General features: G+C 41.3%; 1 protein-coding gene across 2 annotated transcripts in view; it reads right to left on the bottom strand.

Moving 5' to 3' along the window:
* ldlrad3 (low density lipoprotein receptor class A domain containing 3) overlaps positions 1-18581 on the bottom strand; it is a 67264-nt gene extending 48683 nt beyond the window's left edge. Inside the window, exon 1 of one of the 2 annotated variants that reach the window (XM_035665682.1) lies at positions 18177-18581. In XM_035665682.1, coding sequence (XP_035521575.1) covers positions 18177-18231 — 55 coding nt within the window. In that variant the 5' untranslated portion in view covers positions 18232-18581. The remainder of the gene's footprint in view (positions 1-18176) is intronic. The other variant, XM_035665681.1, reaches the window with a different exon arrangement.
* Between the last annotated feature and the right edge of the window lie 3523 nt (positions 18582-22104).

Below are 22104 nucleotides of genomic sequence, written 5' to 3'. Positions count from 1 at the left end.
GGGGTGGGGGGGGGGTATATGAAGGTGATTTGGCTCTGATTTGTGTGTGTGTGTGTGTGTGTGTGTGTGTGTGTGTGGTGGTGGATAGAGAGAGCGAGAAAGAAAGAGCTTCCCAGAGAGAGGCAAAGATTCTTCATCCTGTTCCCTCAGCTCACTGAAGCATCCAGTATAAATAAGCACAAGTGCAAAGAACCTAGTCTGCATCAATTAAAGACCCCCTACAGACAGACAGACACACAGGGGCAGGGCAGCATAAGCACAAAGCAACGGAGCAAGGGCCTTAATGGGGAGGAATAAAGAAAGGGGAAGTCATGCATGGGAAAAGACAGAAAAGCCCAAATATGAACCTGGCTACGTGCAGAACTGTGCTTCTTTTAGCTGTGGTTGAGCCTTTTTCAGCCACATGGAAACTGTGAATGTGTGTATGTGAGGGGGAGGGGGCACATGCTTTATTACCTGCTGAGTACTGTAGTTACTACAGTTATGCTCATGACAGCAATGCTAAATGAGAAGCTGAGCCAAAGACAGTTCACATCAACAGATGCATGCTCTGCTCACTCATTTTAATCAATCACCAAATCACCATAAAATCCAAAAGAGTGTAATTACCTGTTCACGAAAATAAAAAACAAAAGCAGATTATGAATGCAATTGGGATTTTAAAAAAGAGCAAAATCAAGTCATTAAGCAGATATTAAGCCCTAAAAGGCAACGTTTACATACTTAAACAAAAGAACTAAAAGGCATTTTGTGGATGTAGGCTGGTTATAAACTACACTGAAAGTACGTCCCATAAAATGTATTCATCTATTTTCATCTACTGCTCATGATATTTTTGTAGGGCTAATGCATATGAGATACATCTTCATGAAAACATTCTTACTAGAGACAAATGTTTGAGATATTTGATCAGTAATTTCTCATTTCAGCATCCCCTTCCCTTAACCTTTAATTAATACAATGATTTTTCCAATTGTATGCTCAAAATAAGAACTCATTGGCCGGAATATACCATCAAGGTAGAATAATTATGCACAATTCTCCATTCCCATATCCCCATTTCCCTAATGCCATTCTGGGTAAGACTTTGTGGTGTGGCATGGTACACTCAATATGTGGGCCATACTTTTATTGTAGCATTTAATGTGTAGCACATTCCAAAAATATACTTCCCCAACAAGGGAAAATAGTCAAGGAATTGATGTGAGTCATTCTCCCTGCCAGAGACTCTGTTGTTCTCAGAGTAGAGGAACATGAATATTAAAGGCCAGGACAGCTTCCCCCATCTTCCCTGCTCCACATTCTTCTGATACACTTCTGACATCAACATGACAATAGAATCCAAGAACTAAACGTAAAACTTTTTTGTACATTTGCATTCCACCTTCAGTCTTTTTAATTCATTGACACGACTATGGACACAACAGCACATGTTGCTGCAACAAGGCAACCGACACAAGTAATCCTACAACCAGACAGGCTTTAAACAAATCCCAGATTTACCCAGTTGTATATAGCATATATTTGGAGGTGGAAACAAAAGCACATACACCTGAAGTGATAAAATCCTGCACTACAGGGTCAACCTGTAAGTAGCTCTCCAATACCCAAAGAACATTAGCAGCAAACTGTTTGAATAATAACCCTAACATTTGCTTTCATTTTCACTTCAAAATTAAGCACTTTATATAATACTGCTGAACTGTTGACTTGTTTGGAACAGCATCAATGCATACCAGCATCTCAGTAATAGAAGAAATGATGGCAAAAACTGTGACGAAAGCAAGTGACCATTGGTCGCCCCACCAAACAGTAATGAGGCCAAATCATCTTTCACTCTGGTACACTAGATAGCTTTATTTGCAGTGACAGCTGTGAGCACACAGTTTGTTATATAATCCCAATTTTCATTAACCTAAAAGTGAGAAAATGAGAATGTGATACAGTTCCCAGGCATCATGGTTTGTCTTTTTTAATCACATCTAAAGCAGCAGGCTTTTTTTAGGGGATTGGTACTGTAAAAACAGCAGCATGTTGATCTCTATTCTGATAATAAACACTTGTTGTGTTTACTAAGGATGTCAAGAGAAGCAGCTGCAGTTAATTGTGCAATTAATTTCTAGTGCACTTTTCTACTGATGATTTTGTTTATGATTTATAGGTTATGATTGAATACACAGGTCACACACTGAGGACAAACACTACCATTAGATATTTAAAAATTCTTGAATGAAGACAGATGAGATGATTTTTGTGTAACAATGCTCAAAAATGAGCCAAAGGGCCATAATGTTCTTAGGTGCCGGATCCATCTTACAACATATCCATGCTCTCAATCTTTCAAAATCAATTTCAATACTGAACCGTTTTCTATGCTTATCGGTTTGATAAGCTATGTGTAGCTATTTAGTCAGTGTATACTGACAGAGACAGAGAAGTAACACTTCTGATAGGCTTACAGAATACAACATGTGTGTATAATAAGGGTGTGCTGATGCAATACAAGTGTAATAGTTCTGATAAAGAAAACTAACAATTATGTTTTATTAATTTAGCCATTTTCCCCAATTCTTGTCTCAGTTTGGAACACCAAATTCCCAAAGCACCATAGTTTTACTTAACACATGCTGGTGCAGCCTCTTATTTTTCCCTTACATTTATACCGTGTAATGAAATTTAAAACTATACTGTTTCCGTCTCTAGTTTTGACTTTTTGACACACTCTAGGTATAAAATAGTACAGCTAGGTCAGGTTAGGTGACAAGTAACAACATACTTTGTAGGTGGGCCTGATGATGCTTATTGGTACAGTACCATTAATATACAAGAACATTTCCTCTCCTGTGTCTTTGGAAGTAGAGCATTCCTGTAAAATGGAAATGTCTGTAACAGTTATACATTTTATTCTATCGGGGTACCATGCCTATACACACATTGAGAGATATAGACAGAGCGGAGGAGGCACACTGAGCAATCAAGTTAAACAAAAGCAGCATGGTAGCTGCTGAAGAGAGCAAAATAATGTTTAAGAATCCTCTCACTACAAGTCAGCAGTGTAGCAATAATGTACTTTCCCCATTCCACATCACCCTTAAAATATTCACATAACAAAACAGCACACATTAGTCTGCACAGCTATGACATGATCATTTCAGCACACGTGCAAACATCCTGGGAAAGCTGACAATAATAAAAAACAACTTTTTCAAGCCTCCCATCCTGCTGGATTTAATTAACAATCATAGACCACATGCCACACACAGGCTTAGAATCAGAGGTTAAACTTCATCTTTGAAATGATATGTGTGGTTTGTGTGGCTGTGTTCGCTAGTTACTGTGTTCAGATCAGGGTTGGACCAGCACCAGTAGTGGTGGGTGTGACGCGGCGCGCCACTGTGCTTGGAGGCATCTCCGTATTTGCATATTTATAGATTTTGGAATTTTTGATGAGGGCGAAGGAGTAGATGTACTTTTAATCTTTTCCAGGAGTTTATTAAACATTTTTTGTGGGAAAAAAACATCTTAGATGAAAAATTATTCAATGCAGAGTATTTTTTGCATGTATTTAAATAACTCTGAAATGGATCTTAACAAAGTAGATACACTGGTCCTTTTTCCATGTTTAGACCAAGTTAAACTGTAACAGCAGGAAAGGGATAACACTTGCATGGCCAGAATGAAAACCTCTTGTCATGAACACATCAAGACAACCAGGCTGATGGCTGCCAGCTGACTTCACCGCGTAAAAGGAATCCAAGGACGTCCCGAAAGCCACCCACTGTCAGACCAAATCTAAAAAGTCTTTAACACCAACCTCACAAGGAGAGAGTGGTACATTCTCAACAGGATCAGCCGCCACAATGCTGGTCAACACTCACAGGTGGGGCATCAGCCCAATCCCCCTGCCTGCATCTGAAGAGAAACAATAGACCACGAGCTTGTCCTCTCTAAAGCAGGATTAGTCACCATCCATGGAGCAGATAACGAGGCAATTGTTTGGCTTTGTGACTTAGTATTTGCTGTTTAATGGAATAAGGATACTGGCTCTCAACAAACAGAATATAAGCCTTGCAATCTGAAGTGCAAATCATACTCTTCTGTAGCCCCTCACTATAGTTAGTTGTTTGTATTGTGATCAAAACTTTATTAAAAGAAGGCAGAAGATGATACAAGAAATGATTCATCATCTCACAAAATACTAAGACCAACTAGCACACATTTACAGTAAGTTAACTGTAAAGTACAGCATGTGAAATGAAAAGACAAAAGCTTTGGCAACAGTCACATTGTTTTGTGGTGTAAAAAATGGCCAGGATTGGCTTTTTATTCTCCTTCATGTTTTCATGTCTGAAAACGAGGATAATATGGCAACGTCCCAACACAATCATTATCTCGGTGTGAACGTTCTACAGAAGGTTTTTTTTTTTTTTTATCGGCTCTCTTGGACTCACATCAAACACAGTGCTGTTTTCAGTCAACATGCCTGAGAGAAGGAAAGTTTTCTAACCTCTTTTAGCTTGTGGCATTATCACAGACACTGAGGGATAACTGTGATTTCAGAGAGCAGCCTCTGCTTTCTCAAAACCCCCTCGTAACTAATCCAAACACACATATACTCCACACAAAATTAATCAGGCTGCACCACATGGGTTTTTGCCTGAAAAAGAAGCATGATGCTGTCTGGGGTTTGCAGTTCCTTCTGTTGTCTGCAGAGAAATGCAAACAATGTATGTTCAGGCACAATATGAACTTTAGAGAGCGATACGGTGGCTGAGCTTCCTTCTTGCTTTAGCTACCATTTCACTTTGGCCTACAGCGATGCAGTCAGTGCTCAGTTCTTTACTTCCCTGGTGAGACAGTGACCTCTTGCCCTGGCAGCATTAAGTACTTTGCAAAGTTCCGAAGAGAAAGCCTTGCTAACGGTATGAATAAAGTATAAAATGTCTGTTAACAGCAAGTTTATTTCTGGTTTCATTAAAAAAATCGAAGATTTTTCCACTGAGATGCGGCCACCCAGCGACGAGCAGGCATCGAGAAGGGAGGGGCACAGACAAACCCTCTTAAAAGCCTCAGTCTTGTTAAAGAGGGTGCATTATTGATGGTGCATCTGTGGGCTCAAATGGTACCAGAGCGAGCAGAGCGAGACAGAGAGCTAGAGAGAGAGAAAGAGAATAGCAGCTTGAAGAGCCTAACTCATGTCAGGGAGAGAACTACTGATTTTCAACCAAAAAATGTTGTTTATACTGTAGATGTGCATATTTCGCTGTATTTCAGTACAAGTTATAGTAGTAGTAACTAATAACTAATAATGCAACTTGTCTTAAAAAGTACTATAATTTCTATTCTATCCAGCATTAAAATACTTATTATTATATATTCATTTATCAGCCTCTCTTTTATCAAATAGGCCTTGCAAAGACTGCTTTCTACAGCCTTTGGATCTTTGGAATGTTGACTGCCTAAATTAGCCTGTCTTGGCTAAACAAGGCCAAATTAATCACACCCTGGTCTCCCAGTAATCAGGGATCACAGATCACACTGAGCCTATAATTCCATAGCATCAGTGTATCTTGGCTTGTTTAAATTAAAATGTAGACTCAAAAATAAAGGCATAACAATGCAAGCTCAATACAGAGGAAATAAAATCCAGGATGGACACACTCACACATCAGAAAAGTTGTTTTATAGCAGTTTTCTTTTAACCACTTGGCTTGGATTTCAGAGCAGCAATTGTCCATCTAATCCTCTAAGAGATGACAGTGGCATTTTCAACAGCATCCCAGCCTATTAACATCACCTTGGGATTACCTTCACAGAGAGGAGGAGTTGATGGAGATAGGGAGGTGAGGAAAGAAGAGGAGGAGAATGGTGACTGAAATGAGATTCAGATGTTGGCACTGGGCAAGCTGCTCACCACTCAAATACAGATAAAAAACAGTCTTGTTTGACACACAAACATACAAAAATAGACAGTGTGGCCACAGAGAGATGTGCACAGAAGTACACACAAACACAAAGCCAGACAGACAAATATCTTCTCATGGGCTTGAATTCCTCATCAATCCGAAGGAGGAAGCGTCTCCCGTCAAACAAACACATCCATCCCATTAATTCTAATTCCCCACATAGGCCCATTACTGGTGCAAAACTAAATGTCAGCACTCCCCTGCGTCTCTTTCATCATGCAGTCCAGTGTCACAGAACACACCGGTAAACAGCACACACCCTTCATCCGCCGCTACGCCGCGAGACCTCTTGCCGAGCAAATTGGCATTTCCGCAGAGCCAGCCAGATAGTGTGAAATGATGCAGACAGAGGCACAGGGGGAAGCTGCCAGTGCTGACCTTATGTTACACCTGCAAGACTCATGTTTTTCCAGTGTGCTTCTATCTCACACTGAGCTCTGAACGTGACACGAGGAAGCATTTACAAATAAAGGAATTTAAAAAAGACACTGCTTACATAAGGTAAACAAAATGTATAAAGCAGTTAAGCTTTCTAGATGCTAAATGAGCCAGAAAATGACGTACAGAAACTCAAACGTCATAGGTGTATGAGTTGAGAGTACATTTCATTTCATAAAAACAAATGCTTAAGAGATAGAAATTGAACTATTAATTTTTTCTTAGCACACGCAGGCTCATTATGCACCGTGGAGAAGATGTACTGTAGCAGAGGGTATGATGAGAGGAGTGAGGGAGAGAGAGAGAGGGGAGGAAGAGAAGTAGGACCCTTTTACTCAAAAAGTGCCTGGGGAGAGAGAAAGATAAAATGATGGAAGCGGGGAGCACTCAACAAAAAAGGCACAGACTGCCTTTGTCTGTCTTCTAGTGTGTGTATTAGCAAGTAATGAGCTCCTAATTGTGTAGCCAGGCCATGGAGTCACTGCAGGGGTTGAAAAGCAGTGGAAATTAACTATATCTGCCAAAAACACAGGGGCAAAGAGGGCGATAGATGAACACAAAGAAAGGTGAGTAGGAGAAGACATAAAGGGATGTGGGATAGAGATACTACATTAGGGAGAAAGAGTAAAGGGGGAATGATGGGGGGCATTACAACAGGAATGTTTATTTCAACAGAATGCAGATGAGGGAAAAGAGTGCTAGTGGCCCTTGCCTGTGCTCTCTGTTTCTACGTCCGTCTCTCCTTCTCTTTTTCTCTGTATAATATAATATCTACTCAACCGAATGGTAATGAGTCCAAATTGGAATAAGTCAAATGGAGGGCCTTAGCTTAAAAGGTAGAAGGTGTATGAATAGTTTTCCCCGTGGCAGCTGATGTTGTAACTAAAGGTCATTCCAATAATATTTCAGTCTATGCGCTATCTGTAAAAGGCCAACTTAGACATAGAAGAAACGTGACAGGAAAAGACATGGACGAGAAGAGAAAAGAAAGGTCATGAGTACTAGGTGACAAATTTTTTCCCGACTAGTAATTACAGTCAGGGCAATGAGTTCAGAGAATAGGGACATCTCACTCTTTCACACTCTCTGCTGAGCTTTCCTCCGCTCTCCGCTGTATGATAGAAAGTGGATGCGTGGGAGATGTTAACTTGTGTGTTTTACTGTGTGTTCATGTGTTTGACTGCAGGTGTGGTGTGCGGTATTTGTTCATCTAAATCTATCTCGGCATGATCAGGGTGTCGACGGCCCCCGTTGTGTCTCGTGGTTGCCACTTAATTCGTCTTCGCTGGTGTGTCTGCTTCATCTGGCTTCACTATCCCTCTGAGAGATCAGCTGCATTACCCGTAATTCTGTTATACTCACTCACACACAGAGCCCTAGACAGCTATGTTGTCATGGTAATGGCTAAAAAGTACTCTCGCACTGCAATGAGACAAAAGCTTTTTATGCTCACTCACTGAGTTGGTGTTATAAAAGCCATGAATGTCCTTCTCACTGCATAACATATCACATGCAGACCCACACTCAGAGCTGCAGCTCATCGACACGTCTATCATTTCCCCCTGGGTCAATATCACCATCTATTCTTGACATTATTCTGCTTGCCATTGTTTTTCTGATGGCCTATGCTCTGTTTCCAAGAGAAATGCAAAGAGCAGCGCTTTAGCTGACCAGGTGACTGAACATGCATCAGTCTGCACCAGCGATTAGTGCCATCCACCTCATTACGCTTCACTACAGCTGTACCAGTACCATCTGTGGTAATGGAATGAGGGGCGCTGGCTGTGGGTGGAGGTGTAGGTGCCTGGTCTGACAGAGACACACTGCTCTAAGTGCTCTGCACGGCACCGGTAAAGACACCAAACCAAATGAAAACAAATGGGCCCCCTCAAAGAGCAGCTCTCACTCTTTGGGATTGGTTTTAGAAGTTTTTTTCCCCTTTTTTTTCTGGTGGGTTTATTTGCTTTCATGCGAGTTTGTGGTGAGTTAATTGGGTTTGCTTCGAGACTCTCAGCAGTACTGATCTGAGCTAACCTGCAAGAGGATCAGTTTAAAGCAACACTGTAACTGATCCATGTATGTGCGCAGACTTAATTTACAGTGAGTATGTGTGTCCGTGTGTGTACTGTATGTCCAGTATGTCTGTCCTTGGGTGAATGTGCCTTCCTACTGCAAGATGGATATTCAAGTGTCTGTGTAAGTGTGCACACTTTTGAGTATCGACATTTTAGTGTGTGTGTTTACACTTGTATGTGTCCATAGATTTATGAATGTCTTTCTGTGTATGTGTGCAAGTGCAGTGAAGAATGTGTGACTAGCTGCAGAGGTCAGTCAAGGAGGGATCTATCATAATCCATCATAATCAGCTGATGTGCTGTTCCTTCAGGACAGATGAGCCCCTGACCCATGGCGGACACGGTGGGGATGAGAATCACATGAGGGTGAAATGTGATGTTTACCAGCTTGACTGGTTACTGTATAACACATTTTCAACTCTGTCGGGGGCTGCGTAGACAACGCAAGCAGGTCGAAGCATCTACAAAAGTGTGTGGTTATTCAGGGAGTGAAAAGTGGAAGACTACTCGGTCTGACATCTTCTCTTCATTTGATTAGAAACATATGTGACATGGTAAATTATATTCTTTGTCTTGAAAGAAAAACAGGTCAGGAATTGATAAATCGTCAAAAATACATGCATAAATACAAATACATATAACACACACAGCTTTTGATCAGTGGCGCAGTGCACACTGTCAGGACATCAAAAGCCTTGGAATGTCATTACACAAGTCTCCAGAGTGCGCTAACTTTTGAAGTACACTAATATAAAGCTCAATCCAAGTCTTTGGAAATCCCACCAATCCTTCATTAAGTATCTGGAGTCATTAGGCACAGGACAGCCAGGCTGACACATCGTCCTGGGCATAAAAGAAATTAGTCAAATCTTAGGCCTGAAGCTTCTCATTAGAGCAGGCTACACAGACACGGACTCAATTACCATCTCTGACACACTGGACCCTGGCAAGACTAATGCTTCTCGTCCAATAATGACCTCAACTTCCTGCCCTCTGCCCACCTCCACAACGAACCCACCACCACTTTCATTAACTCTCTCATACCTCTCTTCTGCTCTCCTCAGTTCAAAATATCAGAGGGTAAAAATGGGTTTCTGCTCTCCAGTCCCGAGGAGAAGGATCCCCTTCGTCTTTGGTATTCATTGAACAAGTGAAAAGAATTCATTTTGTGGCCTACTGCTTGGGGCTGCTGCCAAGCCATGGTTGACAGGGAAGCAGCATTAAGGCAATTAACATGGGATTTGCATTTGATTTTGGCTGGCGAGACTGCCTCTGTAAACAGCAGGCAGAATCAGGTGATTAGTTCCTGTGAAGATGAGCGCCTCGTCTTCCCTGGTCGCTGTCCAAGAGAGGATTACCCTCTATACATACTGTGCATACACACTGCACCACACATATATACACTGACTCAAATGCACGAGCTCTACTGGAGAAGAAAGAGAGCGCGCATGGGAAATCAAAGAGTGCACACTTGAAACAAGGGGCAAATAGCTCGAGGGGTTAAGCCATGTTTGTGACATGACAGAGGTGGGGCCTTGTCTCCTCTACACATTCACTTCCAGCTTCTGCATCATTTCACCTCTCCTCCCTCAAACAGACAGGGAGATTATCCATGCCTGCCTTGACCCTTTTATCATCCATTTTACACAAAGACTAATTCTTTGGCTTCAGCTCCATTTAATGAGCAGGTTTTCAGGTATGTAATAATGGGAAATTCAATATCAATATCAAGGGGTCTTGATTCAAAGCTCTGAAATTAATTGTGACAAATAGGCAATTATTTCCAGTCAGCTGAATTGAGATTGATCTTATTTGTTCATTTATGCACTCGTCTGGAGGAGTAACCTCAAGTACATAATAGCTTTTAGGTTCCTTGATTGGGATTTCATCTGAGAGGTTGCTAAATCAAATATGTGTCCGTGTGAGCGAGCACACAATAATTGATGAACTTCCATTGGCACTGTCAACTGAATGTCAATCTGGTGAGGAGGGAAGGGCGTGTCACATATCTCTCTTGTACTTTTCCCCATGGATCAGGATGGTTATCAGAGAGAGCGAGCCAAATGCCTGGCCAAATGCTTGTGCTCTTAGAGTAAGGTTACTGAAATAAGACACGTGCGAAAACCTTCAAGCGATAAATATGGCACACAATCTTCACACTTAAAACCTGGAAAAGAATCTGTCAGATTACTGTCAATAAGATGTACAGCTATACTATGTCCGGAGGGGTGAAGAAAATTCAGTGCAGTCTACAAATCACTGAAATTTCACACTCTGCTGCGGCACCTCAATTATAATTATGAATTTCACTGCAGCAAATGGCTTGTTTCATGAGCCAGCATTTCTTGCGGGTGGGTCCCGGACTTAGAGTTTACCCCTGACCTATTAAGAAATCCTAAATCACTGTGTTGTGTAATAGAGGGAGAAAAGAATTCTACTAAAGGTCTCTGTAATTCTAAAGATTAATCTAATCCTGCAGCAGCAGGTTTCACCTACAATGCTATTAAAACAATTTGCATATTTATCACACAAGACAATGGATGCTTACGTAATCACACTTGGCACGCAAAAGAGAGAAACAAGGAAAACAAATGTCTGTGTGATTGCAATCAAAAACCCGTGTCTATTCAAAATAACCGCTTAACTTATGATTAGATGTTTGGAAAATAACATCTAATTACAGCCTGCAAAATTGGTGGATGGAGGTGAGCCACTCACTGGAATGATAAAACTGCTAGGGCTGTATCACAATTACAAAACCATTATGCATGAGGCTAAAGGTATGTCCACAGTCCAAAAAACATTCAGTGCAGTAGTTGATATAAAATCTCCCAATACAGACAATAAAGCATTGGGCAGTAAGAAAGTACACATCAGTGTTATGTAAATGTACAAAACATTAGGGACACTTTTTGAGCAGCATTTACTTTTAAATATTAATAAGAATTATTCTATTACTGGCTTGTTTCTTAATCTACACTTAATCTTTTGTGGTTGATAGACAGAGAGATCATTTATTTCGTATGAATTCACCTCATTACGTAATTACAAAGTGAGTCCACTTAAGTGGTTCTTTTAGTTGAGCAGAAAGTCCATCTTCAAGGCCTTTGTCATCTCCAAATCTCAAGGGACAAAGCCACATGAAGATCCAAATATATAAAACCACACTCACACACATTTCCACATGGACCAACGAACAAACAGAGGATCAGCTGCCCTGATGTTATCTCTGTTTCGCTCTGGGTTTTTGTTGACCTTTAAGGTATTGTTTGTTTGGTTTGACAGAGGGATGCTGGAATTTCAGTCCAAAATAGCCTGTCAGTGTCCACACTGGCTGCCACGGTGGCAGTGAGACACAGTACAGCAAATGACTGCTGATCACGGGGGACAGCAGGGGAGCCAGCTGTCAGCCTGCCAGAGTTCGTTCCCTGTCTGACAGCAGGCAAAGAAACACAGGGGACACATGCAGAGGGTCATTCTCCTCGCAGACGGGGCACCATGGATGGAGATAAAAGTGGAGAAAGCAAGGTGACGGTAAAAATGAGCCAATGTGCAGCGTAAGCTCCAAACAAAACAATCCATAACTCTATAGCAGTGACCAAATGCACCAAAGGTTAGATCCTCCAAGGTCTGCAGACAGAATTCTTGACAACACAGCAACAACTTCAAAGTCAAACCTTTCTAATGGCTTCAAACTTTGGACAAGACTCAACAATAGACTGACAGCAATCCAGCCTGCTGCTGACAGCCCAGCCCAAAGCTGTAGACTCTTGTTTAATTTAAAATATTCAACACCAATCCAACATCATCAGCGAGATTACAGTCCACTGTGGGAGTCTGTGCTAGGACCTTGGATAGGTCTTTTCCATCTATAAAGTACTATATATATCCCTATATATATATATGTGCAATTACCTTGATATTTTACGGGCAGAATATAAGTATATCCAAAAGCTTAACTGCCTCCCCAGTGCACAAATAAAAGCTTTTGTCCGTAGTTAGCAGTAGAACACCCTGTGCACTTGTCAGGACTGGTTAATCAGACTTATTAGGCAGCATGGGTGTGGCAATTAACAACCACATTCATTACGGGCTGTCTGTCAGAACATCCAGCCTCTGAGTTTGAAAACATCTTACATGCCTGTTCAGTATTTAGTATTCAGTATAAAGTATTTTACGGTATATTAAGTTTATTGTTATTTAATTCATACTCAGTCAGTGGTACACATAATTCACAGTGTGAATGTACACAATGAGGACACTAAAGACACACCAAACGTGGACAGGCTGTCAGGCTGCTGATACATGCTACAAAACAGCACTCGTGGGCGGATCGATCATGCAGTTTCCAGCTTTCTTCCGTGGTTGCTGCAGTTTATATTCACAAATTATTCGGATCAGTGCAGAACCCACATCTGAAACTGAATCTTATTTCAGAAGTAAAATTACTTAATTTACATTAAATACACAATAAATGTCAGATGTGATTGGTTACCGCATTGCCATTCATTTCCTTGCTGTTTCTCATGAGTGGTTTGCTGCTTTACAAAGACAATGAAAGGGATGCTGCAGCTCTGCCTATCTCACTGTGTACTGTGTCTTTAACCTACAGGATTGTTCTAACTTTAAAACAATGGGAGATTGTTTAAGGGGAGGCCGGCTGTTTGAATCAATAAGAGGAACAGAGGGGTGTGATTTTCTGGAAAAAGTTAGTTCATTCACCTTTTCGACCATAAAACTGAAAACAGTGGGGTTGAGAGTTCACTATTTACCTACTTTACAGTCCACTGTAAAACTTGTGACGGGTAAATCTGCCCTTCTCTCTCTGCTGGAATAGAATGCGTAAAATGTGTGTATGTGCACTTCTGTTTCAGAATACACTGAGGGACAGTCTTCTCAAAAATGATCTAAAAACATCCACTACTTGGGCTTTCCTTTAAAACAAACTTCTCAGCACATCTCAAGTTACCCTTTGGGTCTGCCACTGTAGACAGTTAAAATCAATGTCTAGCACAAACTGGCCTGATGATTAACTCCACTGGCAATAACTATAGAAAGTATACTGGGTGAAAGTACTGTGTAAAAACTATATACGGTGCCATGTATTCATACGTCAACTAAATTACTTGGCTAGTATTATCAAATATAAGTCTTAAGTAAATAAGCAGATTCATCCAAGACTGAGGTTTGATCTTGACATCCAAGGACGTAATGGATCAATATAAGGCAACCAGGGATTAACAAAGCCTCTGCATCACTGCATGGCAAATTAGTTAAAATCAATCTAAAATCAATATGTAATGAGCTAACTTTTTCCAGTACATTTTACTCCTCTCTGTTTCTCTGTGTCTCCTTCGATCCACATATCCCAGGGTCCATGAAACATTTAGCATCATGACTTATAGATCAGAGATGCTCAAAGAGAATGGACCCTGAACCTCTATCAGTGGAAGAGAAAAACACAATGTGATTTACAGCTGATGGTCAAAGATCCTACAATGTACAAATGTGCCTTACTGGTCAAAGGCATGAAAAATGTGTAATGTGTAGTTACATTTGCCTGATGACACAGAATCCATGCAATAAGTACCTAAAGTAATAGCAAGTAGTAAAGCTGCTGTTACCAAGGTCTGAAACGTGACTACAATCATGTGCCTTTGTTTAACAACTCTGGGAACTAAAGCCACACTGGTCCTCCTTAATCCCTGGCCTTCTCTCTGCGCGACCATGGCTGGAAGCATATCAACCATGTCAGCCACTCTCGTTCTCTTTCTCTCTCTTTCCTCTTCCAAAGACATGCAAAGATAAGCACAGACACACAGTGGTTTATTGGGTCAACTGGCCTGTCTCTGGGAAGCCACAGTGCAGAAATACAAAGCACAATGACGGGAGACAATGTGATTCTGTCTCCATGCTCAGTGGGAGAAATGACCCGAATAGTCTGCCTTTGGTTGCGAATAAAAATATCCGACCACCTAGGCTGTGGGGCTGTGGGGCCTGGTAACACAAAGCAAAACTGAGCCATTTAAAAGTAACTCAAATACTGGTTTTGATGGTCATTTAGCAAATTGTACTGTACAGTTGTGTTTTGGTGAGCAGGAGAACTAACCTCTGAATTGCTCCACTCTTGTGAGCCTAACAGCAATGTGTAAAGCATCAAGGTCTTTTCTAAAATTCCTCACTAAAGCAAGACTTGTGTCCTCAGAGCTCTAACAGCCTACTTATTCAAGATGAATGGAAGAAAATAGTTATGAGAGGATGTTAATACAAAGGTACATGTCATTTTAAGGCTTAAACATATGGAAATGCATATAAATCACAGGGAAGGGGTCCTATTGTCACTCTATGTATTCACAAAGTGACAGACAGACAAGAACATGCATTCTAAATGTTTGTGTAATATCGGATATCAGAGCTTATAAATTGAGGGATATTTGGGAGAAAGGACATAACATATATCAACTATTAAAAACAAAAAGGAGTATCTGATCAGTACACACACATCTGTAAAAGACCTACATTACAGGATATTTGATCCAGGCAGCCCTGGGTACGAGAGCAATGTAATCAAACATGTATAAAGATGGCATGTATATTACAATGCTAATCCTTAACGAGCAATAATCATCCTTGGCTGTAGGGGGAAATAACTGATGCAAAGCTAATTCATCTTTCCAACGTCTTACCTCAATTTATTCATATCAATGTTCCCCCGGTGCATGGCCGAGCAGACCAGCTGAACAGCTTCAATATATCTTCAGGCTGCACACCGGAATACCATAAACGTGCCTTGTTTGGAACTGCATTGTAACATTCCACTGTCTGTGGGGGATCGTGTAGCTAAATCTCATATTAGACTATAGCACTGATTTCTCTCATGTAGCTTTGAGGGCCAGTTCAAGCCTCCAGGGCTAAGAGTCCAGTCCAGTGCAATGCCAAATAATCTGCAAAGTGTGTTAGCAGCCTCTGAAAGGGAGTATAAAGAGGGGTCTTCACTAGATTTGATATCTCATTATCACTATGGGACAGATGCTGCACCAACATTGGAACAGTTTTGAGCCAAATCATATGAAAGAACGATATGAACAAATTATCAATCAAAAGCATACAGACATAAAGTTCTAAAAGAATGGGAACGAGAAGCATTTGCTGAAAGGAAAATTTGGAATTTTCTGAGACTGTGCAATTGGATATTTGGCTAATTTCTAAAATTGAATATGGACTATGAATGTGTTCTTAGTCTTGAATTTGATTTGGGCCAGCTGGTAAGTGATCCTGTACACTGAGTCATACAGTGTACATCACTTATCAGCTGGCCCAAATCAAATTGAAGCTCAATGTGTAAAACAGAAGCTACAAAATATCTTCAACTTGTTATACAGTATCGCAGCCATAGTCTGGTGTCAATACTGCATGACAGTTCTGTAGCAGTAGTTCTGTTATTGCATGGTGAAGAGTGTGCAGGAAGTTAACTGCATTCACACACAATCAGATTTTTTGCAACACTCCTAGCTGCAATTATGTGAAGTTAGCAAAATATTTAGACTCTTCAGTGAACATTTGGAGCACACCTACTGTGGAAATTCTACTCTATTCATACATATTTTATTTGCCTTATTATTTTCAGCACAGACTCTGTGGGGAAGGGAATTCTTCCTATCTAATTTTCTGCCATAACTTCAAATGTCAATATTGTGATTATCATTTTAATAGGTATTGCCCAGCCAAGACCAAAGTAGACTGAGAAATGTATTAGACCTTTATCCGTGTCTGGGCTAAATATTACATTAAATGCAAACTATTGTGACAGAATACCTAATTTAGATCTAATATTATTGGTTCATTTGTAAGTTAGAATTTCAACCAATAGCAATGTGCACACACACACACACACACATAGTCTAGCTGACATTTTTATTACTCTGGTCAGGCTGTGAGCTAATAAAAGGCTGAAACACAATTTGTTTATTCAAAACTGACAACACATAAGCAATACTGAGGAAAACAAACTACAGTAATATTCTGGGAGAAAATGTCTGACATCAATCATGTGTACATGCTCCTCTGCTCCAACAGAGCAAACTAAGGTGGGGTTTGGCAGCCCACATTAACTGTCCACACCTAATATAATGATATTTACTCTTCACTCTCTTCGTCAATGACAAAAAACACATTCATATGCAAATACACACTAACTAGGTGTGTATATCCTGTTTTCAGTAACAAGGGGGTAAACATTAAGAGTTGACCCGAGTCTGAGAGGTCAGGTCTTGTTTTTGTTTACACAGATAACAAATGCCTTTTGGGGCATACCCTTAAAATGCTGCAACAGGCATTTTTCACAGCAGGCATAGTGACTTATCACAATAGGAAAAGCACATGTGTTAGGCTACTAATAACACAATGGTTCTGTCCTTTCAGGTGTCCCAGCAAGCCATGACAGCATGACTGTGAGTCAGCATGCCCAGTACCAGGATCCTGAAACCAAAGCATGCCAAGTAGAATTCAGGGCTTTTCTCTAATGTCACATGTTAAAATGTCTTCCATCAACAAGACCTAAAGTACCAGGAACATATTAAGAGCTCTTTTATTTAGTTTTTTGCTACACCCATTCAATGCACCTGTAGCACCGATCAGGCACCTGTCGATGCATTTAACATACCGTAGATGTGCGGAAGGTTTAGCTCAAACTACAGTATGTTGACAGAAAAGTGTCATCTCTAAATAATGCATTTAGAGTTATAGATTACACTCCATAAAAGGTCATACAAACATGTTAGCTTAAAGGCACTAATTAATAATTTAACTCCTTACATTTAGATGGATTGCATATAATTACATAAATATGTACAGTGGGAATACATTTCTTCAGGAGGATTCCCAACTCAACTTTTCATATAGCATGTGCACAGTTATTTTAAGGGGGGTATGAAATGCCTTTTCTCCATTACTTACATAAATAGTTCCTTACCTTATTCCTTACTATTTATTACACACGAGGTTCACATTAAAGTAATTATTCACTGCAGGCCATCACTGAAATAGTCGTTCAGCACATTGTAATAGCCAGTAGGCCCAGATAGATAGTCCCTGATTGGAATACCAGCTCAAAACTACAGCTGCATGTAAAGTGCCATGTGTCCTGTGTGTATAAGCTGCTGTACTGGTGTCCTCCACCGGGCCCCAGCTGCCATGGCGGGGCCGGAGAACAGATTGACTTGTCAACACTGCCCTGTCAACAACCTCTCGGTCATAACTTAACCTGGAGGAGACTATAACCCCATCTCGGTGAAATACACAGTAGATGGATACGGCCTGGGGGGGGTCTGTAGCAAAAATATTCTCACTCAGAAGTGAAGGAGGACACGCACGCAAAACTCGAGAAACTGCTGCTACAACTCCCAATATTCAGACAAATAAGAATAATACCCGCTCAGTCGATGGGAATGAGAAGTCGGATAACTTCTCATAGAGGTTTCTCCAATACATTCCCGCAAACTCGTCGAAGGAGGTGGGGAAAAAACCCCCTCTCGACAGTTAGAGCTGTATCACACAGCACAACACTTCAAAAGATTTTACATGCTCCCCCTCCCTCCCCTCCCTCTCCTCTAACCCACCCGTACACTGGAGCGTGTCGGCGCCGTGACAATAACATTAGTTTCCGTGTGCTTTTAAAAAAAACAAAAAAAAAACTTACCAACAGTTCTCGAGCCTGACCCCGAACCAAGCAGAAGGTACCAGATCCACATCATACGGTCTGGTCTCGTCTCCTCTCCTCTCCCCCTCCCTCCCTGCCGGCCTGCCCTTGCTGTCCTGCCCCGCCGCGGGGCCAAAAACTGGGGGCAAAGAAGGAAAACTTCTCCGATACAGCTACTCCTTGCCTATGGTGCTTTTCAAGTGGGTCTTTTTTTTTTCTCCAGGAAAAGCTAGCAGTACGTTTGGCGTGAAGAGCGGTGGGTTCGCGCAGGGAGTCCGGTCTGAGTTTCTGGGAGTACGGGCTGGAAGGGGGCTGGAGTTGGAAGGGGCTTCGGGGTGGCGGCAGGCTGGCTGGGGAGTCGGTCGCTCGTGTGTTGGTGCTGAGAGAGGCGGAGCCGGAGGAGGCAGAGAGCCGGAGAGCAGAGGTCGGCCAGTCCGGGACAGCGGTTCCCAAACTGCGGGCTAGGGACCGCTAACGGTCCCCGATAGCTGAACCGGGAGCAGTTTGATTGTACCGCTACCTCTCAGCAAAATGAGCTAGCAGCTGTGAGCTCACCTAACGACATGTACTTATTCAACAGAGATGGCACAAATGGTCCAAACAGAAAATAAATTAGGGGGTAGTTAGTAGGACAGAACAGCTACAAATGAGGGTCAGTATGGTTTCCCATGAAAAAGATATTATGGAGGCCCAAGCGAGGACTATTTTCAGATTAATTTCCCCAGAACTACTTAATCTAAAACTGCATGGGATTATTGTTTCAACACCTAAATTACTCTAATAAAAAATGTGAAAGATAAGCCTTAAGAGGCAACAGATAACAGCATTAAGAAAATGTATAATATGAGGTTAATCATCTCATTGTGAATCCCATTATGAGGATGGCCTATTATGAAAACCATATACCAGTCCATGGCTGTTGTGTACAAAATGTCACTATAAAGTGTGGTAGCCTATTACACAAACACTCCTTAAAGGTCCAGTGTATATAACATTTAGGATGATCTATTGGCAGGTCATCTTCCGTGCCACTAAATCCTACACACTGAACTTTAAAGAAATATGCAAAGATAAACTATATCTGATAATGGAACACTATGTATGTGGTCTTAAATTTTACACATGCTGCACCTCATGTGTTAGCAATGTCATATCAAATTAAATGAATGTGTCTCAGTAATGACTTGGCGTTGGCAGTCTTGCACACAGAGTCATAACAAGAGCCGAGGTGGAAGCCAGCAGAGATGGTGGTGTTCAGTGGTGAGGTAGTGAGGCGATAGACATGAATTTATACATCAATACAAGCAGAAGCCTTCAAAGGACAGGGAGGCGCTGGAACTTTGTGTCCCTCAGTTCAGCCTCCCAGGAAGTTCCTGCAGATCCTCTTCAGTCAGCTTCAATCTTTTGGCTGTGCTTGCTATTCAGGCATGTAAATTGCTGACACATTGAATCCACTGTGACAAATTCTTTTCAAAACAAAGCAATGTAAGGACAGTCCTGTGTAGGGTCTACCTGAAAAGCTGTTAGCTGAGGCTGGCAAGCAGAGAAAAGCATGCCATTTTAAACTGTTTAAAAGAGCACTGCATGCACCAAAACCCACATTCAGAACTAATTTATGTCAAATCACCTCCTTTTAGAGACAGTAATTTAGGCAATAGATAGAAGACCACTAAAAGCTAATTTCTGTTTCTGTTTCATGCCAGTAATTTCATTTTATCATCATTATATTTTAATTAGATCCCTCATTTGGTGTTTTAGCCATAAGATAAGCCATCATGGGACTTGCCAGCTGTGTGCCAAATTATACTTGCAGACAGTTCACCAGAGTGTCTCACCAAACAAAATCCGCCACGCTGATATTGCTCGCTTACTGTTTCTGGAATGTAAATATTTTGAAACAGAAAAAAAGACAGATGGCACAAGGGAAAACTTTTTAGAGCCGTTTTTTTAACAGATGGTTTGCCTTGATGAAAGTTAAAAGAGGCAAATAGCATGATAGAAGTTTTGGTGTGGGTACAGAAAGTGGGAAAGAGACACACAGAGAGAGATTTCTTCTTTTCAGTTTTTCTGGTGTCCCTATACAAACACAGCTCTAGTAACTTCCACACAGTCAGGACTTTAATATTTAACAACCCAGATAGAGCACGGTCCAGGCACTGATACAGAAGGCATACATACAGAAATACAGGGCAGGTAGTGAGGAAGAAAATGTCCTCATGCTTTATATTGGTGTTTTCATGCCAATTTAAGTGGAATTGAATTAGAGAGAGACAGGAGGCTTCACCTACCAAACCTGTCTCCTCTTTATCATAGAACTGCAGCTGTGTGCGGACAGACAACCTCGCTTCAGACAAACTCCTCGTTTTGATAGCACGCTAACCTGGAGGCATATGATTGGGAGGAGTACCAATATCAGACTCCTCTAGCTCACTTTATATTCATCCACACACTGCCTTATCAAGCCAAACCCTCATGCAGACTCAAACTCCAGGGGAGGGTCTTGGCATGTCAGTCGGATCTGTTAAAAAATTTGTCAAAGATTCCAGCATGATAACTTCCGCAGGGGCCTGCTGTCCTCATGCTCCCCCATTGTTGCCTGTAGGGCCTTATGTATTTCAATCTGTTATGATGAATCCTGATATTAGATGGCTGTGTGTGCACTGCGTAACCACTCTTGAAAAGTCTACAGTTGGCAGATATGAATATTTTAATGATCGCAGTTCGCCACAGCTAACAAAAGCAGACACAAGTCTCCTCAACAGCAATCCTGAATACAATCAACACTAATAAAAGTAAATGCGTGTTGAGGATGAAGAAGATTTGTCAGTCAATGTTTAATGGATTTTATTCTGCTCCCCTGGAGTTATCATTAACGTTAATGCTGAGCTGTTTCACAAATTATACAGTCTGATCCATGAACCAGAACAGTATAATCTTCTGTTTCGGGGGGCTCTGCACTAGAGGTCTGCAAGCTAAAAGTAGAAATGGGCTCAACTACATTACTGATTGACACACAAAGTTTCGGTAATGCCCATCAATTAGTTTAGGCTATCTACAAACAGCTCAGACCTAATTAGCCGCTGGCCAACAAATGGACTCATTAGAGGACATTAAACTCTAATATGAAGGTTGTTATTGACTTAATCGCAGGAGAAACCCAATTAGTGGCCAAATTTGGAAAATGACTCTAAGGTAGTGAGACGATCTGATTGGCGAAGAAGGGGGGGAGCGTGGCAACCTGGGATGACTTTGCCTGTGGGTGAGTGGTGGCACTGAGAGAAAGAGAGAGAGAGAAAGAGATTCAGCTAAAGATGTAGCGAGAGGTAAGGGAATGTATGACGGGAGCAACACAAAGGGAGTCTATATGAGTGTGTGTATGTGTGGGTGTGGAGAGAGGGAACAACACCCACAGAGCAGTGGGGAAGGAGAATGAGTAAGAAAGCCAGCGGCAAGAAAAGTATCAGGAGGTGGATGAGGATAGTGAGAGATAGAGAAGGAGAAAAAGATGGTGTGAGAAAAAAAGAGGAAAGAAGAAACAAAGGGATATTGTCATAGAAAGAGATAGCAAATGAGGAGAAATGTATTTGAACAAAACTTTCCTCAATACTTAAGGTATTACAGAATATTACAGAGTATTAGATGCAAGCTGTAGGGTATTATGCAAAGTAAATATATTGCAACTTTCCCAACAAGAGTCCACTGTCAGTGAGAGCAATGCTAATATATCACTTCATCTAACGAGAGTGTGAAGTGAGGGTGAGAGGGTAGTAATACAACTCACAGAGCTTTAGGATGACATGTCCTTGTCATGTCAGACTGCCTTTGAGGTAGCTATGAAATGCCAAGGCCCTTAAGGGACCGGCAATGGCAGTTTCACTCTCTAGTATGAGTCTCTCGACATTCATCTTATATTTAATAACCAGCGTTC

The sequence above is a fragment of the Morone saxatilis genome, unplaced genomic scaffold, assembly GCF_004916995.1.
Source record: "Morone saxatilis isolate NCDOM2014 unplaced genomic scaffold, NCSU_SB_2.0 Contig2, whole genome shotgun sequence".
Classification (NCBI taxonomy): domain Eukaryota; kingdom Metazoa; phylum Chordata; class Actinopteri; family Moronidae; genus Morone; species Morone saxatilis.
Note: the sequence above shows the minus strand (reverse complement) of the source record. Positions and strands in the feature narration are given on the sequence as shown.